This window comes from Chiloscyllium plagiosum, chromosome 34 (genome assembly GCF_004010195.1).
Source record: "Chiloscyllium plagiosum isolate BGI_BamShark_2017 chromosome 34, ASM401019v2, whole genome shotgun sequence".
In the NCBI taxonomy this organism is placed as follows: domain Eukaryota; kingdom Metazoa; phylum Chordata; class Chondrichthyes; order Orectolobiformes; family Hemiscylliidae; genus Chiloscyllium; species Chiloscyllium plagiosum.
The window spans coordinates 36,286,514-36,311,426 of record NC_057743.1 but is presented as its reverse complement, the minus strand read 5'-3'; the positions used below and the strand labels follow the sequence as shown (position 1 = coordinate 36,311,426).

Genomic DNA, 24,913 nt, shown 5'->3' with positions numbered 1-24,913 from the left:
GAGGGAGTTGGGGAGTGGGTGTGATGGGGGCGAGAGGAGGTCGGGGCATGGGGCTGGGGGTGAGAGGGGTAATGGGGGTGTGGGGGTGGGGAAGTGGGAGTCAGGTTATTGGGGGGAGCTAGGGTTGTGTGGCATGGAGATGGAGGATCAGTTACAATCACAGTGAATGCCTGAGCAATCTTGATGGGCTGAATGGCCAACTATTGCTCCTACTGTCTTTGATTCTGAATTCACTGAGAGTTTGTTGTCCCTCTTTACACTCTCCCTACCCCTAGCCACAGCCTGATTTCAGTTAGCTTCATGGGCTGGATAGCGAGTTGTGATGCAGAGTGAGACCAGCAGCATGGGTTCAATTCCCCACCAGCTGAGGGTTACTATGGAGGACTCTCCTTCTCAACCTCTCCCCTCCCCTGAGCCGGGGTGACTCTCTGGTTAATCTAACTACCATCCATCTCTGTCAAATGAGAGGGCAACCCTCTGGGACTATGGCAACTGCAGCATTGGCTGTTTGGGTCAACAGGTGATAATGGGTGCAGGTGGTCATTAGGGTGACACCGACAGCCGTATTGTGGCAGGGGTGGGGAACCGACAGGTGGGTGTGACCCACACCCCAATGGGCATGCCAAGGTAACCCCAGCAATAGTGTTAGGACAGCCATTAGGAAGTGCGGGGTGGCGGGGGAAGGTTCTGTTCAGTGAAGAGTACACCCACCTGCAAATGTCGGGATGGTGCTGGTGTATTCAGCTGCCTTCTGAAGCTCTTGCCTGACCTCAGAGTTGTACGCTTGATACTGACCAATGACGGCCCTGCGTTTACCAAGTCTTTCCAGGCTGGCATACACCTTCATTTTGTTTCTGTGGATCTCTTCCGAGTCACTGATGTTGGCTGGGGTCTCCATGGCAACAAAGGTCAGAATTTCGGTCAGGTGGTTCTGAATAACGTCGCAAATGACCCCGTACTGCTCGTAAAAACTCGTGCGGCCTAAGGACAGAGCAAAGTTACACGTGAACGATCCTGAGTTAGCCTGCAGTTTCTACCCACAATCCCTTGCTTTGTAATCACCGCTGAGCTCAGAGGTTTCACTGTCGGGCCCTGTCAGAAAATTTGCTGAGCCAGCGTCTTGACAGCTCACTAAGAATCAGGAGAAACCTGTAGCTCTGAAGAAGGCCTATCATACCCCTGCTGGACCCTTGAAAAAAATCAAATCAACTGGAAGGTTTGAACATTTGAAACAAACATAGAAATGAGAAGTAGGCCATTCGGCCCTTCGAGCCTGCTCCCCCCCCATTCAATACAACGATGGCTGGTCTCTCAAGGCAGTGCCTTGTGCCCACATTCTCCCCATACCAATTAATCCCTTTAACCTTTAGAACTATATCTAACTCCTTCTTAGAAACATTCAATGTTTTGGTCTCAACCACTCTCTGTGGCAGAGAATTCCACAGGCTCCCCAATCTCTGGGTGAAGACTCTTCATCTCTGTCTAAAATGGCCGACTCCATATCCTCAGACTGTGACCCCCTGGTCATCAGGGATATCTTTCCTGTGTTTACCCTGTGTAATCCTGTTAGAATATAATAGATTTCTATGAGATTCCCCCTCATTTTGTTAAACTCCAGTGAATATAATCTGAACCAATCCAGTCTCTTTCAGTCAGTCCTGCCATGCAGGTAATCTGTCTGGTAAACCCTCGCTTCCCTCCCTCCATCGCCAGAACATCCTTCCTCAGATAAGGAGACCAAAACTGCCCACAGTCTCGGACTGATGTCGATGCACACGTTTCTTTTTCTTTTCCTTCTATTCCTCCCGCACTTTCGCCTAACTGCGGTAGTGCTTTTTTTCCCCACCGCACCCATGGTGTGTGTGTGTGTGCAGGTGTGAGACACAGTGAAAGACACAAAGTGCATGAATCTTTATTCAGTTTCCACCACCAGGAAGATAGGAAGACACCCAGTGGCCAGTGACAAGCACTGCCCTTCACATCAAAGGGGGGGGGCAGGGATTAAATCAAAATAGAGTTGGAGGGGGAAATAATGCACTCCACTCCGTGCGGCGCCCACCTCTCCCTGAACAACTCCAGGGTGTTGGTCGACACCGCGTGCTCCTTCTCCAAGGACACCCGGGCTCTAACATAACCGCGGAAGAGGGGCAGGCAGTCGGCCCTAACGACCCCCTCCATGGCCCGCTGCCTCAACCTGTGCACACATCTCTATCAGGAAAGCGAACTCTAACTAATCTCTTCCACAACTCCTCAATGGAGATACACTGGAGGACAAGAGGTTAGTATCAAATTGTGTCCCACACCCTTCCTCTTTTCCCATCGCCCTGTAGATGCGTCCATTTCAAACGGTTAAATTTGCTCTTTTATTATTTATGTGGTTTCCTCTTCAGGCAGTACGTTCCATATTATAAGAATCTGCTGCATTGAAAACAAAGATTCTTATCAACCCCCTCCCTGGCCAGTGATCAACAATCACTGTTCATTAGTTGCTGTCTCTCACCGTCATTAGACACAGTTCATTTCAGGACATATCCAAGTTAAGGCATGGAGAAACCACGAGGCAGAACCCGCTGCCAAACTCTGGACATCAATCCGGGGCTAACACAGGCCAAGCTGGTCACAAAATTAGGAGACAGTGAGGTCTCCTGATGAAGGGCTCCGGCCTGAAACGTCGACTCTCCTGCTCCTCGGATGCTGCCTGGCCCGCTGTGCTTTTCCAGCGCCACACTCTCGACTCTGATCACAAAATTAGGGCAGGCTTTGTTGATCCACAGTTCTGTCACAAACCAATAAGAATTCCTGTTAGCTCAGTAACCTCAGCATGAGCTTTGCTGTGCAGGAGAAGAGGTTAGTGGCTCTGGACAAGCTCAGCAGGTCTGACAGCATCTCCGGACAGAGTCAATGTTTTGAGTCTGGTATGATTCGTTCCGAACAGGAATTTGATTGATTGATTTACTGTCACGAGTCCCGAAGTACAGTGAAAAGCTTTGTTTACGAGCAGATCATGGTAAGCAAGGACATACAGCTCAAAGAGACTTAGACAGAGGCACACAGGTTACATTGCACAAGGCTTGTTAGTGGCGACATCAATGTTAGCAAGGTCAGGAGTATTTGAGGCCATTCTGAATCCTGGAATAGTACCCTGCAGAATGAGTTGGAAATTATGGTTACATGTCCTGCTTCCCGTGACTATCAATTGCCCAGTATATTTGAGACCTGGAGGAGTTGATGACGTATCGTGCATTCCCAGAGAGCCCCCTTGAGCCTGCTGCACCATTTAATATGACCACGCTGGATCTGAAAGTGACTTCAAATCCACATTCTCACTACCTCCATGGCCTCTTGCCAACTAGAGAGTCCCTTAGCTTCGATATCCCAAGAAGGGTTCCAACTGTAGTTGTACAACTGCTCACCACAGCTCACACAAGGTACCACTGAGCCAGAGGCCTGTATTCAGTTCAGGATCAATGTCTGTACAAGATGGGGGAAGAGAGCTGGAAAAGAACACATTTCACTTTCATGCATTTTGTCAGCATTATATCTGTGTTGCTGAACTCAGGGACCTTGGAGTACAGGTTCATAGCTCCTTGAAAGTAGAGTCACAGGTACACAGGATGGTGAAGAAGGCGTTTGGTATGCTTTCCTTTATTGGTCAGAGTATTGAGTACAGGAGTTGGGAGGTCATGTTGTGGCTATACAGGACATTGGTTAGGCCCCTACTGGAATATTGTGTGCAATTCTGGTCTCCTTCCTATCGGAAGGATGTTGTGAAACTTGAAAGGGTTCAGAAAAGATTTACAAGGATGTTGCCAGGGTTGGAGGATCTGAGCCACAGGGAGAGGCTGAATAGACTGGAGCATTGGAGGCTGAGGGGTGACCTCATAGAGGTTTATAAAACCATGAGGAGCATAGATAGGGTATTTAGACAAAGTGTTTTCCCTGGGGTGGGGGAGTCCAGACCTAGAGGGCATAGGTTTAAGGTGAGAGAGGAAAGATATAAAAGGGACCTAAGGGGCAACTTTTTCACGCAGAGGGTGGTACGTGTATGGAATGAGCTGCCAGAGGATGTGGTGGAGACTGGTACAATTGCAACATTTAAAAGGCATCTGGATGTATATATGAATAGGAAGGGTTTTAGAGGGATATGGGCCAAGTGCTGGCAAATGGGACGAGATTAGGTTAGAATATCTGGTTGGCATGGACGAGTTGGACCGAAGGGTCTGTTTCCATGCTGTACATCTCTATGACTCTTCCAGTCTCCTCGGTGGATTCCAACACATGCAAAACAATAATGTAATAAAATGGCGCCATCTGGAGGCCCAGCAGGAATGGTGCAGCGTGAAGAGCCAAGAGGTGCTTTCAACTTGTCTTCCTGATGAAGGGCTTTTGCCCGAAACGTCGATTTTGCCTGTCCTCGGATGCTGCCTGAATTGCTGTGCTCTTCCAGCACCACTAATCCAGAATCTGGTTTCCCGCATCTGCAGTCATTGTTTTTACCTTGTCTTCTCAATTGACAGCTGTCCCATTTTGTTTCACTTGTCTTTGCTGCCTTTATTATTTTCCTTCTGATTTTGGATGGAAGATGTTTATGATTCTGCCATTCACGCCTCATCTATGACCCATCTCCTGTTTCTTTACTTGTCCCATTCCCACTCTGTTAGGCCCTGGACTATGAAATCCTCTTGGTCATTTAATATCTCCTGTCATCCACCCTCACGGTGACTGGGACTGCTCCTTTCACTATTATCATCCACCCCCTGCACCATCCCACCCTCACTTTGTGAACACCTACTAGACTCCTAATTTTTCCCAGGCCTAATGACGAGTCATTGATCTGAAATGATAACGCCATTGATCCTTTGAAAAATGTCATCTGACCAGTTGAGTTTATTTGTTGCGTTTTGGCTAACCCAATCATCATTTTCCAATCACTGTTCAGCAGTAACATTATAACGACATTTAGCACAGTCCCGCCCACTCGCTGTTCCTCGTCCCCCCACTTCAACACCACGTTGAGGCTTGAAAATCACGTTGAGGGTGGTGGGAGAATGTTTAAATTGTTTAAATTGCACGGATCTTAAAAATCCCAGTGTAGGAGCAAATTGTTGCAGATGCTGGAATCTGTACTGAAAACAACAAATGCTGGAGATCGCAGTGGGTCAGACAGCATCCATGGAGAGAGAGCAAGCCAATATTTAGAGTCCAAATGACTCGAACTCTGCAATTGTACAACTGTTGACCATGGCTCACACTAGGTCCCATGAAGCCTGAGGCCTACCTCCTGTTGAGGAGGAGTGTCTGTAGGAGATGGGGGAAGAGAACACATTCCACTTTTATGCGTTTTGTCAGCACTATTCAACCAGAATTAAAACACCTATGTTCTCACTGACATTTTAGGGCAGGAATCAGGCTTTAAAGATCAGCCAATTGGTCCAAGCCTACCACTAGCAAGGAAAGAAACCCAGAGATTTCCAGGGTCTTCCCAATTGTTAGGGCTGGGTTCGGGATCACTCCTGCATTGGTGTTTGTGACTGTAGCCATAGTTTGGGAGCCACCGTTTCACCTCTTAATGATCTTGCAGAATTACTGAAATAATGTCGAAATTTTACAACTCTTCAGTTGTCACGTCGTCAATGACATTCATGTGCAGAATGTCGTTAATAATTCAATTGCTAGCTTTCTTCCCTTTTTGTATTTACCCATTTCTAAGCACAGTACTCCTCCTGAGAGTTTCAACAGCAAAACACAGACCATTGCCTCCTTCCCCTGGTTTGTAATGTCAATGCACAACTGGTAACATGCTCATCTGAAAGCTACGGTAATAGACCAGAAAAACTTACCTGGGAATTTCACCTGAGTCAGCTTTTGCTGAACCGTCACAGAGTTACATTACAAGATGTAACTTGTACTTAATAATCTGTACCTGGGTACCTAAGATGGCGGCATACGTGGCGACTTGTAAACTTTTCACTATGACAGTAAAGTTTATTCTAAACTCAAGGAGGGCAGCTGACTGGAATGATAGAGTTTTCTCTCTTTCCTACCTTTTGTATGGTCAATGCTCCCTGTAATTATAGTTATTGTTTTTTTTAAAAATTGAATTGCTCTGATACGATGCAATATATCTCTGAGGCAAATGGGACTTGAACCATTGACATCTGGCTCAAAGATGCCAGAGCCCTCAGCCCTGTAATTATATCGCTGCTGAAGATGCCAACCACATGAGAAAAGATGCCCATTTCGATGACAACCTTTGCCATCACAGGAACACTCAGAGCACATTATAGTCAATAAACTGTTGTCAAAATGTAATCACTGCTGTAATGAACAACAAGTAACAGGTTAATGTCAACACTGGGGTGACACGGTGGCTCAGTGGTTGGTACTGCTGCCTCACAGCACTAAGGACCTGAGTTTGATTCCACCCTTGGGGACTGTCAGGGACAGCGTCAGGGATCTGGGTTTGATTCCAACTCTCTGTGTGGAGTTTGCATGTTCTCCCAGTGTTCTGCGTGGGTTTCCTCTGGGTGCACCAGTTTCCTCCCACAGTCCAAAGATGTGCAGGTTGAATAGATTGGCCATGGAAAATTGCCCATCGTGTCCAGAGATCTGCAGGTTAGATGGATTAGCCATGGGAAATGCAGTATTATAGGGATAGGGGGTCTGGGTCTGGGGAGGATGTTTTTTGGAGGGTCAGTGTGGATGGGCCGAATTGACTGCGTCCCCACTGTATGGACTATATGACTTCTGTTGTGGGGTTCAGTGAGGGATCAATGATGGCTGAGGCACTTCAGCGTGCATGTTTAGCCTCGCCTGAAGGACATGTCCTCAGTTGAATTTCCCATCAGAGAGACAGCACCTTCTAAAGTGCAGCACTCCCAAAACACACCAACAGACTGCCCCTCTCTTATTGCTCAGTGTAGCTGGATTGGAATGATTGACAGAATGTCAATCGACCAGTTCAGCTGCATTACGATAAACCTTCCTGGCATATTAACTCCCGAGGTGGGCCCCGTAAACTGGAGGGAGGGACATTACCACTTCAGCACAAGATCCACTTTCCAATAGTTATCACAGTGCACCCAGTAAACTGGCTGCAGTATTCCCTATTCACAAGAGGGACTGGCTGCAGTATTCCCTATTTACAAGAGGGACTGGTGACAATATTCCCTATTTACAAGAGGGACTGGCTGCAGTATTCCCTATTTACAAGAGGGACTGGTAACAGTATTCCCTATTTACAAGAGGGACTGGTAACAGTATTCCCTATTTACAAGAGGGACTGGTGACAATATTCCCTATTTACAAGAGGGACTGGTGACAGTATTCCCTATTTACAAGAGGGACTGACTGTGGTTTTCCCTATTCACAAGAGGGACTGGCTGCAGTATTCCGTATTTACAAGAGGGACTGGAGTAGTTGGTTGTAAAGTATCTTGGAATGTCTTGAGATCATGTAGGCGTTACACAAATGAAAATATTTCTTGTTTTATCACCAGCATCACAGTTGGAATAGTACTGTATCATAAACTGGTCAATAGGTTTGGAACACACAATGTATAAGTCAAGAAGGAAAGATAATTATAATGTGCATAGGATCCAATTTACAGTTCTAGGTTTTTACTGTCTAATCCAAAGATTCCCTCCGAGATTTATATTTGTGATGAGAAGTTGAAATTGTCCTAGTTAATCCCAGTCCTTTGAATGTGTAAAGATTATTGTAATTTAGTAATTTATTAGGGGAATATTTATAGCACTAATTTGCTCAGAAAGATAGGGTAGAATAATTCATGACAGTAAATTGCATTTGATTAACATTCTGAAGGTATAATTCAAGCAATTTATTGGTGCTTAGTGATACAGGATTATTTATGAAATGATTAATTTAGTAACAGGATGCTTACAGGGGAATATTTATTGAGGTAAGGTCAAAACCATTAACCTCCAAAAGACATGGAGGAAATGTTCACTTATTGGAACGGACCAATCAAATCACTTACACTTGGGAGGTGGGAAAAGCAATGATTGAAAGAAATCATTTTCCTTGCAGTTGGGAGAAATATAGAGCAGGAAGTGTCAAATAACAGAGCTGACGTGAGCAAACCTCAGGGTGAGCTGTGAAGGCTGAGAGATTCAGAGTCAATCCAGAATGGAAACCTACACTGACACCGCGTTCTCATTGAACAGTTATCACAGACTCCAGGGGCCACTGGCCTGTTCCTGCTCCCGATTCCTATGCTCAGTGCAGTGCTGAAGGTGTCCCGCAGTGCCAAAGGCACACTCCTTCAAATGAGTCACTGTAGTAAGGTCACATTGATCCCACAAGTGAGCCATGAAAGATGGTCTTGGATGGACAGGACGAGCAGTTAACACTGTCGCTGTCACCAGGTCTTGTATTCTCAAATAGTCCAATTCCAGGGGAGGTGATGGCATTGTGGGAATGTCACGAGACTGGTAATCTGGCATCCCACGCTCATGTTCTGGGGAGATGGGTTCGAGTCCTCACCAGGGCAGATGGTGAAATTTGAATTCAATAAAAGCTTGGAAGGAAGAGCTGGAAGATCGGCTACTGTCTAATCACCAGGTAAAAACAAGGGCTGCAGATGCTGGAAACCAGAGTCTCGATTAGAGTGGGGCTGGAAAAGCACAGCAGGTCAGGCAGCATCCGAGGAGCAGGAAAATCGACGTTTCAGACATAAGCCCTTCATCAGGAATAGAGGCAGGGTGCCTGCAGAGTGGAGAGATAAATGAGAGGGGGTGGGGGTGGGGAGAATGTAGCATAGAGTACAGTAGGTGAGTGGGGGTGGAGATGGAGGTGATAGGTCAGAGAGGAGGGTGGGGGAAGGTAGCAAAGAGTACAATGGGTGGATGGGGGTGGGAATGAAGGTGAGAGGTCAGAGAGCAGGGTGGTGCGGATAGGTGGAAAGGAAGATAGGCAGGTAGGACAGGTCATGAGGATGGTGCTCAGCTGGAAAGTTGGAGCTGGGGTGAGGTGGGGGAAGGGGGAGTCTAATCACTGTCAATTGTTGTAAAAACCCAATCCAGTTCATTAATATCCTTCAGGGAAGGAAATCTGCCATCCTTACCTGTCTGGCCTTAAATGTGACTCACGACTCACAGCAATGTGGTTGACTCTTAACTGCCCTCTGGGTAATTAACACTGGCCTGGCAACACCTATATCCTGTGATTTGATTAGGTTCCCTATAGTGTGGAAACAGGCCCTTCAGCCCAACAAGTCCACACCGACCCAGTCCCATTTCCCTCTAACAAATGCACCTCACATTATGGGCAATTTAGCATGGCCAATTCACCAGACCTGCACATCTTTGTGAATGTGGGAGAAACTGGAGCACCCAGAGGAAACCCACGCAGGCACGGGGAGAATGTGCAAACTCCACACAGTCGCCCAAGGGTAGAATCGAACCCAGGTGCCTGGTGCTGTGAGGCAACAGTGCTAACCACTGAGCCACCATGCCACCCCACTATGAATGAATAATAAAAATGTGCTTCAGAGACACTCTGGAGATCTGCTTGAAGTACAGAAGCAGCATTGACATGAGTGACCAGGAGGAGGATACTACTAATACTGAAATGGCAATATATTGCCCACATTATGCTTCGAGGCACAACATTGCAATGATGGGCAGAGTGGTGGCAGAGAAGGGGTAGCAATTCTGGCCCCTGGAGGCCAGTGGGTCAACAAATAAAAATCGGCCAATTCAGTCACATGGCAGACCCACGGATGACACCCATATCCTAGAGTTGACAACATCTTTGAGTCGAAAAACTTTCTGAGGAAGGGTCACAGGACTCAAAACGTTAGCTCTATTTCTCTCTCCACAAATGTGGCCAGATCTGCTGAATTTCTCCAGCCATTTCTGTTTCTGTTTGAGTTGGTCATTCTCCTCAGAGAAAGCTGAGAGGACCTTTGACAGAAATGCTCAAAATCAGGAGGGATTCTAAACAGAACAGAAAGTGAGAAGCTGTCCCCGTGGGTAATAGGTCCCAAGCCAAAAAACAGGGATTTAAGGTGCTTGGAAAAAAAAACCTGAGGCAATATGACAAAAATTTTTTTTTAACATAGTGGGTGGTTCTAATCTGATGGCACTGCCTGAAAGACTGATGAAGGCAGATTTAATTAAAGCAACATACAGGAAATTAAACAACAACTCAAAGTGAAAGAAAACCACAGAGCTACAGAGGAAGTGCAGGGACTAGCTGGACCTTATAGAGGTTTAGAAAATCATGAGGGACATGGTGGGGTAAATAGACAAGGTCTTTTCCCTGGGGTGGGGGAGTCCAGAACTAGAGGGCATAGGTTTAGGGTGAGAGGGGAAAGATATGAAAGAGACCTATGGGGCAACATTTTTACGCAGAGGGTGGTGCGGGTATGGGATTAGCTGCCAGAGGAAGTGGTGGAGGCTGGTACAATTGCAACATTTAAAAGGCATCTGGATGGGTATATGAATAGGAAGGATTTAGAGGGGTATGGGCCAACTGCCTAGGTTGGGATATCTGATCAGCATGGACGAGTTGGACCAAAGGGTCTGTTTCCGTGCTGTACACCTCTATGACTCTATGGCTCCCCTTACAAAAAGCTGGCATAAGCTCAATGGGCCAAATGGCCTCCTTTTGTGCCGTAGCCTTTCTTTCCAATGATAGGATAGACTAGGACCTGAGGGCACAGCCTTAGAGTAAAGTGAAGACCCTTTAGAATGGAGATAAGGGGAAGTTTCTTCAGCCAGAGAGTGGGGAATCTGTGGAATTCACTACCACAGAAGGCTGTGGAGGCCAAGTCATTGAGTATATTTAAGACAGTGATAGATAGGTTCTTGAGTATTAAGGGGATCAAGGGTTACGGGGAGAATGGGGTTGAGAAACCTATCAGCCATGATTGAATGGTGGAGCAGACTCGATGGGCTGAATGGCCTAATTTCTGTTCCTATATCTTATGGTTTTATTGATTGCAAATGATTTATCCTGCAAGGCACTGCTTGCATTTTGACATCTCCAACGTTTCAGTCAGACTGATGATGAAGTATCAGCCCCCAAAAACTGTGGCTGGCACTTCCACATTGTTAGGCCGGGATTCTGCAGAAAATGTCAAGGTTGTGCCTCTGAGAAACAGAGAGTGCACGTAACGTGATTTGGCTCTCAGAAAAACACTGCCATCCCCAGCCAAAGTGAAGCTGGTAACTTTAAAGCTGGAGCTGCAAGATGTAGAGATGATTGTGTTTATAGAACAACTTCCCAGTAGAAATCAATATTTATCCAAGAAATGCTCTACAAGGAAAGCCTTTCAGAGGACACAATGTACTGCTGCATCCTGAATGTGCAGAACATCTCTTCCACGTAGCCCTGTGATGGAACATGCAAGCGAGAAACCCAATTCCCACAGGAATGAATTCTGTTATGAAGGGCTCAGCACTCAATGCTATCAGTAAATTTACCCTGTAATGGCGAACACTTTCTTGAAAGCTAAATGTCTTTAACAATAAAGGAAACCAGAATTTGTGTTGGGAAACAGCAAAGGCTATAGAGAAAGTGACAGAAGGTCTGGGTGTTAAATAGAGTAATGGATGTAATCCAGTCAAACAAAGGGCACTCCACTCAGAGCAAACAGCTAAAATAATTCACTTGGGAGAACTGAACTGAATTCATGAGAAGTCTTAGCTCTGGACAATATGTTTCTCGAGCAGCTCGATTAACTGTGTCCTCCACAGTCGATAACTGAATCTAATAGTGCACGATAAAGATACTCTCATGTCCACAGTCACTTCCATCAGTTCTCACCCTTTTGAACAATAAGTGCTCGGTAAAATGGCACTGTTTATGTGCAGTTCACACCCATCAAATCAATGAGAATCTTATTGAACTTGACTGAAGGAGTTAACTGACCCTTAGAAACCCAAGTGAACTGGACATGTTAAGAGTAAGAGGCCTTTCCAAACCTGTAACAACTCATTGCCAAACTTTTTCCATCACTTTTACAAATGTATTAGATCTAAAGGTTGTCATAAGGAAACAGACAGCTCTTTCTTTGATTCCCGTCCCCATTTTGATTGTTTTCTTTCACAGTACAGGAACAGGAGAAGGCCATTCAGCCCCGTGAATCTCTTCTACCCACTCAATTCAATTCATGGCTGAATCTAAGAAGACACCATCCAGTTCCTGATGGTAACCTTGAGTTCCAAAACCTTCATGAAAATGATGGAACAGAGTTTTAAAAGAGCTGTTACAGGGTTTAGGATACCTGTTAACTTGGCCAGTTCAGACGGCCAAATGGTGTTCATCTTTATTCCATCCAGCCTATTTGATCCTATTAGATTACTTACAGTGTGGAAACAGGCCCTTCAGCCCAACAAGTCCACACCAACCCATCGAAGCGCAACCCATCCAGACCCATTCCCCTTCACCTAACACTACGGGCAATTTAGCATGGCTAATTCACCTAAGCTGCACATTTTTGGACTGTGGGAGGAAACCGGAGCACCCGGAGGAAACCCACGCAGACACGGGGAGAATGTGCAAACTCCACACAGTCAGTCGCCCGAGGCGGGAATTGAACCCAGGTCTCTGCCGTTGTGAGGCAGCAGTGCTAACCACTGAGCCACCGTGCTACCCACAAATCTTGGATCCGCTATTATTAATATCTTTGCCCAATGAAAACTGAGCACAGGTGTCGGCTCTCACTGGGGTAAAGTTCCAGAGAGGTCTGCAGCTTTGTTCTACCTTAGTCGCCCCAAGGGATTAATTTGTGAACTTCAATAAATTTCTGGGAAGCTTTTCAACTGTGTATTCAGTAAGTTTCAGTCAGATCCCCCCTCATCTTTCTAAACCCCATTGAGTGCAGACACAGAGTCCTCAACCACTCCTCAAAAGACAAGGCCTTCATACCCAGGATCATTCTTATGAATCCCCTCAACACCAGCACACCCTTCCTTAGATATGGGGCCCAAAATGGGTCACAGTATTCCAAATGCAGTGTGACCTATATCATCCAAGGACAGTAGGGAAAGGTAATAGATCAGGCTGAAGGGACATTGCCATCCATCTCCTGCTCTGGGACCATTGGTTTCTTGGTATCAACCAGTTCTGTCTAATCCGTTTCAAAAGGGAGGAACTTCATTAAAATGACTCAGCATACCTTCATCCAATAGTGGAGAGAAAGAACCAAAAGCCCACATTGTCACTTCCATTCATGACTGCACCTCCTGCCAACAGCATTTCCACACAGGCTTTGTCACTGTGATGTGTATTTTGTCAAAGAAATGGCAGTGGGTGTGCCAAACATTCCTCCGAATGTATGCTTTTGGTTCACCCCCAATCTATGTTACTGATCTCACTGCAAACAAGCATTACCCGCCGGCAAGCCAATGCCTCTTCTGATCTGGCAGCTCCTGGGTTTGGGACAGAGAAAATAGATCCACTGGAAAAACATTCCTGCTGATCACGCAGTGGATGCAATATTTCTGTCTCACACCACAAACGTGTTGTAACAATCAAAACTAATAAGCAAGTTATATTCATGGCAAGAGAGTTATTCACAAAAGTGAGCAATGAGAGGATAACACTGAACAAGTACCGCATAAATAGAAACTGGAACAGTACAGCACAGGAACAAGCCCTTCAGCCCACGATGTTGTGCCGAACATGACATGAAATCAAATTAATCCCTTCTGCCTGCCTTTGGTCCACTTCCCTCCATTCTTTGCATATTCATGTGTTTATCTAAAAGTCCCTTAAATGCTCCTACCATATTTGTCTCCACCACCACCATCAGCAGTACATTCCAGACTCCTACCACTCTCTGTGTAAAAAAACTTGCCCCTCACATCTCCTTTGAAGTTATCTCCTCTCAACTTAAATGCATGCTGCCTGGTATTGGACATTTCAACTCTGGGGAAAAGATTCCAACAATATCAGTACGTAATCTTCTGAATTATTCTCGCAGAGCTTCCAAAGAAATGATTCGCAAAAGGAATATTCTCCTCAGAGAGTACTGAGTACAATCTCGACATGAATTGTGTGGGTATCTGTGTATGTATGCATAGAATCCCTACACTGTGGAAACAGGCCATTTGGCCCAGCAAGTCCACACCAACCCCCTGAACAGTATCCCATCCAGACCCATTCCCCTACCATATTGTTCTATATTTCCACTGACTAATGTACCCAACCTACACATCCTTGAACACTATGGGCAATTTAGCATGGCCAGTTCACCTAACCTGCACATCTTTGGACTGTGGGAGGAAACCCACGCAGACACAGAGAGAATGTGCAAACTCCACACAGACAGTCACCCAAGGCTGGAATCAAACACGGGTCCCTGATGCTGTGAGGCAGTGGTGCTAACCACTATGTCACCATATGTGTATGTATATATTATGATTGTGTATGTCAATGTGTGTGTGTGTGTGTGTGTGTGTATGTCTATGTGTTGGGGTGTGTGTGTGTGTCCGTTGGGGGCGTGTGTGTTGGGGTGTGTGTGTCTGTCTGTGTGTGTTGGGGGTGAGTGTGTCTATGTCTGTGTATATGTGCGTGTGTGTGCGCGCGCGTCGGGGTCTGTGTGTGTGTATGTGTGTGCGTGTGTGTGCGTGTGCACACGCTGGGGTGTGTAAGATTACAGTATTTAATTCAAGGCAACAAAAGAAACCAACCATATCACAGTTTGTCATTCTGTAACATTTCTTCCCAGAACTGGACTCTAATTTAAAGGTAGTTTCCGCGTTCTCCTGAGATGACAAAATAACTACACAATTTACAAACAATCTAACCAGTTCAACTGATGGATGATTCATCCAAACAGTTAGCAAGAAATGAACTGCTGGCAGCATCAGCTCTGAATACTTGGCTACAAAATAACCCGAACATCTCAAAATGATTTAAAGGTGATGTGCGATGGTAACCGAGATACCTTGGTGCTGATTGATGGGGTCTCTACGGCTGAGGTGGTAGAGGACCAAGAGAAAGAAACAAAAACCAAAGTTGCTGAAAAAGCTCAGCAGGTCTGGCAGTATCTCTGAAGAGAAAGCAGCGTTCACGATTCGGGTCTGGTGACCCTTCCTGAGAACTAAGAGGTGCACTGCCCTCTGAGGATGGACCAAGCAGCAAGTCAGCAGCTTTTTAAAGCAGCGAAAGATCAGCTTCCCATTTTCCAGTTTTGTGTCTTCCTTGCAGCACTCGAGTGAGGCACCAGCAGAAAGGATATTTTGGAGGATTCTTGGCATCATTCCAGACGGCATTGCAAAGGAAGGCTGGCTTCTACAGAATTAACCGGAAGTAACCAAGGTCAGATATCCTGAGACAGAAAACCTTGGAGTGAGTCAGCGCAGTCTCCACATCCACAGCTTAAGGGGAACGAGCTTGGGGAAATACACCAATCATTCCTGAATTTAATATATAACCTTCTGATGCAAGTTAGCTGGAGTTCACTCTCACCTTAGTGCTGCTTTGCTTAGGCTGCGCAGCAACATTTAAACAAAAAGCCAAGGCAGAAACCCCAGTACCGTACTGAAGGAGTGCTGCCCTGTCAGAGGACCTACAGGCCCAGTGCTGTACTGAAGGAGTGCTGCCCTGTCAGAGGAGCTACAGGCCCAGTGCTGTACTGAAGCAGTGCTGCCCTGTCAGAGGAGCTACAATCCGAGTGCCGTACTGAAGGAGTGCTGCCCTGTCAGAGGAGCTACAATCCCAGTGCCGTACTGAAGGAGTGCTGCCCTGTCAGATGAGCTACAATCCCAGTGCCGTACTGAAGGAGTGCTGCCCTGTCAGAGGAGCTACAATCCCAGTGCTGTACTGAAGGAGTGCTGCCCTGTCAGAGGAGCTACAGGCCCAGTTCTGTACTGAAGGAGTGCTGCCCTGTCAGAGGAGCTACAGTCTCAGTGCCGTGCTAAAGGAGTGCTGCCCTGTCAGATGAGCTACAGTCTCTGTGCCGTACTGAAGGAGTGCTGCTCTGTTGGAGGACCTACAGTCTCTGTGCCGTTCTGAAGGCGTGCTGCCCTATCAGAGGACCTGTCTTTCAGTCAATACCACCTGCCTGCTTGGGGAGGCATAAAAAAGGTCCATTACACTGTTACAAAGAACAATGGGGTGTTATCCCTGGTGTAATGGGTGAATATTTGTCCCACAGTCAACATTACACACAATACAAATTATCTGGCCGTTATCACATTGCTCTGTGGGGGACCTTGCTGAGGGTGCATTAGCTGCTGCGGGTGCATTACTGCAGTGCCTACACTTCAAAAACTACATCAAATGCTTCAGACAGTTGTGAAAGATGCTATATAAACACAAGTATGCCTTATACATTGAGCAGTTACTAGTCTGTGCCACTTGGAGGCCAATGTGCCTATATCGAGATGTGATGGGAGACGATGGCCAAGCGATATTATCGCTGTTCATCCAGAGATCCAGGTAATGTTCTGGGGACCTGGGTCTGAATCCTGCCATGGCAGATGGTGGAATTTTACTTCATAAAAATCTAAAATTAAGAATCTGATGGTGACTGCGAATCCATTGCTGCTTATCAGGAACAACCCATCTGGATCATTAATGTCCTTTAGGGAAGGAAACTGCCATCTCTACCTGGTTTGGCCTACATGTGACTCCAGACCCACAACAATGAGGATGACTTTTAACTGCCCTCTGGGGATGGGTAATAAATTTTGGCCCAACCAGTGATGGCCTCATCCAATGAATAAAGAAAAAAACATTCTAATACCACACAAATAAACCTTGAAAATTAGGACCAATAATTATGGCCATGAAAAGTATCAGAGTGCTATATCAACTCTCACAAAGTAACTGAGCACTCAGGCAGCAACATCTCTGAGATTCCAATTGATGTGTGTTTCCTTTTCAGGACTAAGGCCACACAGGAAAACTGAACCTCAAAGGCAACGTGAAGATCAAACTTCAAAGCAACAGCCATTGGTTCGCCACAAGGGGACAGCCTCCTGGCTGCTGGAGGTTACAAAGGTTTCTCAGGTCTCAAGCTGAGCATCATCCTGTGGTAGTTCTTCTTTCTCCTTCTACTCACTCAGTAACCAAATATTAGCATTACACCACGGCATTGTAACAACACAGAACATTTGAGCGCAGTACAGGCCCTTCGGCCCTCGATGTTGTGCTGACCTGTGGAATCAATCTGAAGCCTATCTAACCTACATTATTCCATTTGTTTATCCAGTGACCATTTAAATGCCCTTAAAGTTGGTGAGTCTTCTACTGTTGCAGGCAGGGCGTTCCATGCCCCTACTACTCTCTGACTAAAGAAACTACCCCTGACATCTGTCCTGTATCTGTCACCCCTCAATTTAAAGCTCTGTCCCCAAGTGCTAGCCATCACCATCTGAAGAGAAAGGCTCTCACTGTCCACCCTATCTAATCCTCTGATTATCTTATATGTCTCAATTAAGTCATTCTTCTTTATAATGAAAATAGCCTCAAGACCCTCAGTGTTTCCTCATAAGACACTCCCTCCATATCAGGCAACATCCTGGTAAATATCCTCTGAACCCTTTCCAAAGCTTCCACATCCTTCCAATAATGCCGTGACCTGAACTGTACACAATACTCCAAGCGCGGCCGCAGCAGAGGTTTGGACATGGATAGGGTAAATAGACAAGGTCTTTTCCCTGGGGTGGGGGAATCTAGAACTAGAGGGCAAAGGTTTAGGGTGAGAGGGGAAAGATATAAAAGGGACCTAAAGGGCAACTTTTTCACGCAGAGGGTGGTGCATAAATGGAATGGGGTGCCGGAGTAAGTGGTGGTACAATGGGCGGCACGGTGGTACAGTGGTTAGCACTGCTGCCTCGCAGCGCCAGAGACCCGGTTCAATTCCTGCCTCAGGCGACTGACTGTGTGGAGTTTGCACGTTCTCCCCGTGTCTGCGTGGGTTTCCTCCGGGTGCTCCGGTTTCCTCCCACAGTCCAAAGATGTGCAGGTTAGGTGAATTGGCAATGCTAAATTGCCCATAGTGTTAGGTGAAGGGGTAAATGTAGGAGAATGGGTCTGGGTGGGTTACGATTCGGCGGATCGGTGTGGACTTGTTGGGCCGAAGGGCCTGTTTCCACACTGTAAGTAATCTGTAAGTAATCTAATTACCGCATTTAAAAGGCATTTGGATGGATGTATGAATAGGAAGGGTACAGAGGGATATGGGCCAAATGCTGGTAAATGGGACTAGATTAATTTCGGATATCTGGTCAGCATGGACGAGTTGGACCAAAAGGTCTGTTTCCATGCTGTACATCTCTAGGTGGTGCAAAGGTAATGTCTCTACCTCTAAATCAGGAGGCCAGGTTCAAGACCCACTTGCTACAGGTTGATTAAAAATATCTAGAAGGACAAGACATGCAACACTATAGCATTTTCCACCAATGAGGTGCCATACCAATTGAAATTCTTCATTGGGATAAAACACCTTCACTTCCTACCAAAAAATGTAGAAACCTTTGCCAAAGTGACAAGCACAACATATGTCCCCAAGTGTGTTCTGCCGAAACAAAGATCCAGTTGAAACTGTGCAAGATTCTGGCACCACCCAAATTATCTTCCACCGTATTACAACAGACCTTGAAGAATTCTTTCAATTTCAAGTTGTAACAATCTTAGTCTAAAATGCCCAAACAGATCTCACAGCTCTGATCTCACCCTTCTACCCAATGGGGTGGAAGCTCTTTGCGATGTGGGTCACCTGCCCCCAGGAACTGATGCACTCGACCAAGTGGCCACTTTCATATCAAACCTGAATGGGGTTTAATTCGGTAAGTGGCAGGAAATAAAACCTGCATTCAAGGGGTGACACTGTAGGGAACTCCCAAAGTAGTCTGCACCGGTTCAAATAGAGGGAAGATCCATGGTGGGGGGAGGAGCGGGGAGTGCTGATCGGTTTTTCCATTTAATATTCATTCACTGGATAAGGGTTTATAACCCACCCCAACTGCTCAGGGGGGCAATTAAGAGTCAACCACATTGCTGTGGGTCTGGAGTCACATGTGGGTCAGACTGGGTAAGGATAGCAGTTTCCTTCCCCAAAGGACATTAGTGAACCAGGTGGGTTTTTCTTGACAATTGACACTGGATTCATGGTCATCACTGGACTGTTGATTCCAGATTTCTTTTTTTAATTCAAATTCGATCATCTGCCCAGGTGGTGATTCAAAACCAGTCCCCAGAATATTCCCTGGGTTTCTAGATTAATAATCCAACAATAACACCACTTGGCCAGTGCTTCCCCATGTATGAATGGCTTAGAAACTTTGAGTTCATTGTTGACTATGCGTCGCTAATGAATGGGGCTTCCTACTGTCCAATTAAGGCCTGGAAGCAAACCGACCAATTGCTCACCCTCTGAGTCACACTTGGTAGGCAGCCAATTGAGGAGAAAACTTGATAAAAATAAACGCAGTTAACACAGCACTGAGAGAGAGAATTAAATATTCTTCACACACACACAAACGCATGCACACAAAGCAATAGTGAATCTGCTGCCCCAGTTTCACAAAGTTATGACTTTGGAGCAACATTGATATATCACTCATTCATTTACTAATGTGTTCTGGGAAAGTAAAATAGAGGTCAGCTTGATTCAGAACAGGCGATTTCTAAACGCGAGAAAAGAATCATTTGTTCTTTTTTAAAGTATGGTCAAGGGCAGTATTAAGTAGCACTCTGGGAAGTGTACATTAACAGGGGTATCTATACATCACACTCAATGACAGCAAGCTGTACAGTACAGGTGAATGAAACAGCACCAGTTCTGCAAGTTGTCTGCTGATGCTGTGCCTCTGCATTTGTGCATTGTCAATTGACATCAGTAGTCTGTACTCCTTCCTTGTACCTCAGTCAATGCATGAAAGACTAATTAAATTAATCAATACTGCAGATTCACCAGTGCTCGATGATTAGACGCAGAGAGACTGACTCAGCACTGCCAAAGCCAACAAAGCTGAACTGTGAGCATTTACAGTGTCCCCTAAAATAAGATGCAGAACACAGTGTAATCCCTGAATAGCTGTTTTAATGGGAAGCACAATTACCCTGCATTAGATTTCAAGGGCACAACTAGGAATATTTTTCAGTCGAGTTTGAAACTCCAGGGACCCAGAAGGTTTTGAAACAATGCCTACTCATTATAGGTCATAAATTGTGCAGAGTGGAACAAAAAGAGCTGATATTTTATATTTATATTTCAAAGCTGGGTTCTTCATGGAGATAACGTCATGTCATTGTTACCAAGACCCTTACACTGCCACGGGTTTGAATCAGATTTGGAAAGCAGTTTTGTGTGCTGGGCTATGGCAGGCCTCTTGTGGTGCAGTGGTAGTGTCCTTACCTCTGGACTGGGAGGCCTGAGTTTAAGTCCCACTTGCTCCAGAGGTGTGTAATAACATCTCTGAACTGGTTAACTGGGAAGAAAAGCTGCACTAGCTCCTGCAGCCATTGGCTTTGTGATTCGATGACTTTTTGGCCACCAGAGCAGCACAGAACATAATGAGACTGAATGAGACCAGTTCAGTTCATCAGAACAGGCCACATCTGCCTTTTGATGGTGTTTTCTCCATCAGGGAACCCCTTTCCAGACCCTTTCCACCCAGTGATGCCCTCTGCCTTAAAACAAATCAGAATGGCCCTTACCAACTCCAGAAGACATAGGAGCAGAAAGAGGTCATTCAGCCCATTGAGAGTACCCCACCATTCAGGGGTGGCATGGTGTCAAGTACTGCTGCCTCACAGCACCAGAGATCTGGATTCGATTCCAGTCTGGGATGACAATCTGTGTGGAGTTTGCACATTCTCCCTGTGTCTGCGTGGAGTTTGCACATTCTCCCTGTGTCTGCGTGGGTTTCCTCCGGGTGCTCTGGTTTCCTCCCATAATCCAAAGATGTGCAGGTCAGGTAAATTGGCCATAGTGTTCAGGGATGCTATCCAACTGCTTAATAAGACTAGAATATGCAGTTCGTGCCTCACAGGTATAAAGAAGGATAGACTTTACTACACCTTCGTACACAGCAGGTTTTGTTGTAAGTTTAGTATCTCAAATCCTTCAGAGTCTCCTGTGTAAATGGGAGAAACTGAGCTCCCTCCAGTAACTGAATGCAATATCAATGCGGACATTTCTGCAGGTTCCGTTTCCAGGACAGGTTAGAGCCTTCGAGGCTGTGTTATTGATTGTTACTGTGTGTGAGGCATAGTCAGAATTTAGTGGTGGTTGATGGAGTAACTCGATCTTCCTTAAGTTAACCTTTACCCTATAGTCATTCGCTACTTTTCAAAAAGAAATTCATGATTCTTTGAAGGCCTATTTATTCTTATTCTCTGTTTCATGTCCTTCTTCTGTCCACACCAACATGTTACTCTCTACACCATGAGCTTTTACTTCCCACAATAATCTTTGATGTGGCGTCATAGCAAATGCCTTATAAAACCTCAGTACGTTACATCCACGAGTTTCCCTTTATCTACAGAATGTTACTTCCTCAAATAATTACAATAAATGGGTTAAACATGGTTTTTCTTCCACAAAAACATGTTGAATCTGCCTAATTACCTTGAAAGTTTCTAAGTGCCCTGCTTTAATGTGTTTAACAACAGCTTTTAACATCTTCCCTATGACAAATATTTAGTCAACTGACCATGTAGTTTCCTGCTTTCTGTCTCCCTCCCCTTTTGAATAAAGTTACACTTGCTATCTTCCAATTCAATTGAATCTTCCCTAAATCTAGGGTTTTTTTTTGAAAATTAAAAAAAATTAATCATTTATCGCATTAGCCACTCTGTTTAAAACCTGGGTTGAAATCCATCAAGATTTGGGGACCAGTCAACCTGCATTAGTCATGGGAAAATGTAGAGTAATAGGGAGGGGAATGAGTCTCGATGGGATATTTTTTGGAGTGTTAGTGTGGACTTGTTGGGCCAAATGGCCTGTTTCCACACTGTAGGGATTCTATGATTCTGTGAAGTCATGGCTGATCTGATAATCCTCAACTCCACTTTCCAGCCTTAACACCGTAACCCCAGTTCCCTTGCTGATGAAGGAACTATCTCAGTGTTGAATATATTTAACTACAGTCCTTTGTGATACCCTCAAAAAAAAGAATTCCTCCTCATCTTGGTCTTAAATGGACGAACCCCTTTTATGCCCTCCAACTTAGACTCTCCCACCTTTCTCCCCCCACCCTGTCAAGCTCCCTAAGAATATTAGATACTTCACTAGGGTTTGCTCTCATATTTCCAAACTCCAAAAATATAGTACAGGCTCAACTGACATGACCTCTCCCGATAGATCAGTCCCTCCCTACCTAGTGAATTTACCCTGTTCTGCCTCCAATGCCATTACATCTTTCCTTCAATAAAGGGACCAAAATTGTTCACAGTATTCCATGTGTGGTCTAACTAATGCCTCATGTAGTTTTAGCAATGACTTTACTGTTTTTATACACCCCTCCCTTGAAAATAAAGGCCAATATTCCAATAGCCTTCCATATTACTTGCTCAAATTGGATTCCAGCTTTTTGTGGGATGGGGCATACCCAGAGATGGTGATGGTGGCATCTGGGTTGCTGCCACTAGATCTTCTCACTTTGGCAAGATGTTGGCAAGAAGGCCTTTGTAGGGCTGAGAGGACTGAGTTTCATATGGTCTGGCTGCATAGTCAATGCCAGTGGTCCATCTGGTTTCCTTACTTTGTTTCCCACATTGCTGTGTGTCTGGAGTTACATGTACAACAGAGGATGGCAGATTTCTTTCCCTAATTTGCACCAAGGAATCAGATGGTTTCTTTTTTTGTAAGAAGCAACAAATGGTTGCCAGAGTAATTCCAGATGTTTTTTTATTTCTAATTTCACCACTTGGCAAGGGATTTGAACCCATTGTTGCCAGAACATTAGCCTTGGTTTCTGGGCCACTTTGTGAAATTACCGGTGTGTCATTGCCTTCCCCCACTTCCATCCCCCCCACACACACAATGCAACTGTTTACACTGGCTTATTGCACACTGCAGGACTGCACAGAAACCGATCAAAACCTCTCTCCCACCCAACTTCACCTGACCCAATAAGGGCAGCACAGTGGCTCAATGGTTAGCACTACTGCCTCGCAGGTTCGATTCCAGCTTCGGGTGACTGTCTGTCTGGTACATTCTCCCCGTGTCTGTGTGGGTCCCCTCTAGGTGATCCAGGTTCCTCCCACAGTCCAAAGATGTGCAGGTTAGGTGGATTGGCCATGGGAAATGCAGGGTTACAGGGATAGCAGAGGGGGTGGGTCTAAGAGGCATGCTCTTCAGAGGGCTGGTGCAGACTCAATGGGCCGAATGGCAATATCTGCACTTGAGAGAATATATTCAAAATAACAGTCTACATCTTTCCCTGTCATGTCCTTATCTAGCTTCCAGATAAGAACAAGAATTGTATAACAGAGAAACAGACCCTTCAGTCCATGTTGAACATAATCCCAAACTAAACTAGTCCCACCTGCCTGCTCCTGACCCATATCCCCCCAAACCTTTTCAATTCATGTATTTATCTAAGTATCTTTTAAACATCGTAACTGTGACCGCACCCACCATTTCCTCAGGAAGTACATTCCACACAGGAACCACTCTCTGTATAAAAAATTTGCCCCTCATGTCTTTTTAAAATCTCTCTCCTCTCACTTTGTAAATATGGGCCCCCCAGTCTTGAAATCTCCTATTTTAGGGAAAAGATACTTACCAGTAACACTATCTATGCCCCTCATGATTTTATAAATCTCTATCAGGTCACCCCTCAACCTCCTATGCTCCAGTTAAAAAAAGTCCCAGCCTATTCAACTTTTCCTTATACGTCAAAATTTCCATACCAAGCAACATCTTGGTAAATCTCTTTTGAACCCACCCTAACTTAATCTTTGTGAATCACACCCCAAATCCACTAAGTAATGGCAAGCTCTGCATTCTAACCACTCTCTGGGTAAACACAGGGGCATGGAACAGGAAGGGGGCAAACAATTCTACCCCTCAAGCTTGTTCTGCTCTTTCGGTGATCAGCTCCTCCTGGTGTTGGGGTAATGTATAACTGAGCATCACTCAGATACAGGCGCTGCTCCCGTTCTGTTAATGGGGTTCGATAAAATCAGGGGCTGGGGTTGAGCTCAGACCGGAAGGGCTAAGTGACCTTATTTCTACACTGACAATTCTCAGCAACTGTATCCTTGGCAGCCCCTGGGAGGCAATATTTGCTGTTAAGCTCTTTGCTTTATTTGAAGAACAGGGTGAGAAATTTGACGGGGGAGTTGAAATGAATACAGTGAAAGGGACTGACGAAAGGCATCAAACAGACGGTGAAAGTTGTAATGTTAAGGTAGAAAGCTCTCTGATTTCTTTATTCCAGCAGACGGAATGGATCTTGAACATGCACCTGACATCGACATTTTCCAATCTACCTCTCAGCAGTTCACTGTGAACAGCTGGGATTGCTTCTTTTATTGAATGTAAAGAAATTAAAACCTGTCAGATCATTCCGCCTTCAGCTATGGAGTTAGAATGTCCTAGATACTGTCACAGCAATTCTGACACAGTAGGACACCATTGAATTAGCTCCACATCAGAGCTACCTATTCTGATACCATCTTGCTCTCCTTATGCTACTTAATAATTGTCTACAAACATTTCTTTAATGTCCTCCTAAGTATTGTGCTTCACTAGATTTCAATAAGCGTTATATTCTCATGACTCTTTAAATGTGAACCTTTCTCCCAACCAACTCCTTAACGCTCACATGTTCACTCTCCAATCAGGTCCCATTTTCACTGAAAATAATTTCAAACTATTTCACACAATTTTCAATAGTACTTGTGGGCCCCAGCCCCTGACAACTTTCTTTCTCTAATCTACCAAACAGACCCTTAACTAAACCATCTCAGATCATAT

The 24,913-nt window shown here is 45.4% G+C and overlaps 1 protein-coding gene across 1 annotated transcript in view; it reads right to left on the bottom strand.

Annotated features, from left to right (window-relative positions):
• The window catches only part of h6pd (hexose-6-phosphate dehydrogenase (glucose 1-dehydrogenase)), a 75,852-nt gene that overhangs the window by 12,721 nt on the left and 38,218 nt on the right, over positions 1–24,913 (bottom strand). Inside the window, exon 4 of the mRNA XM_043676173.1 lies at positions 712–981. Within this exon, the coding sequence (XP_043532108.1) occupies positions 712–981 (270 nt within the window). The remainder of the gene's footprint in view (positions 1–711; positions 982–24,913) is intronic.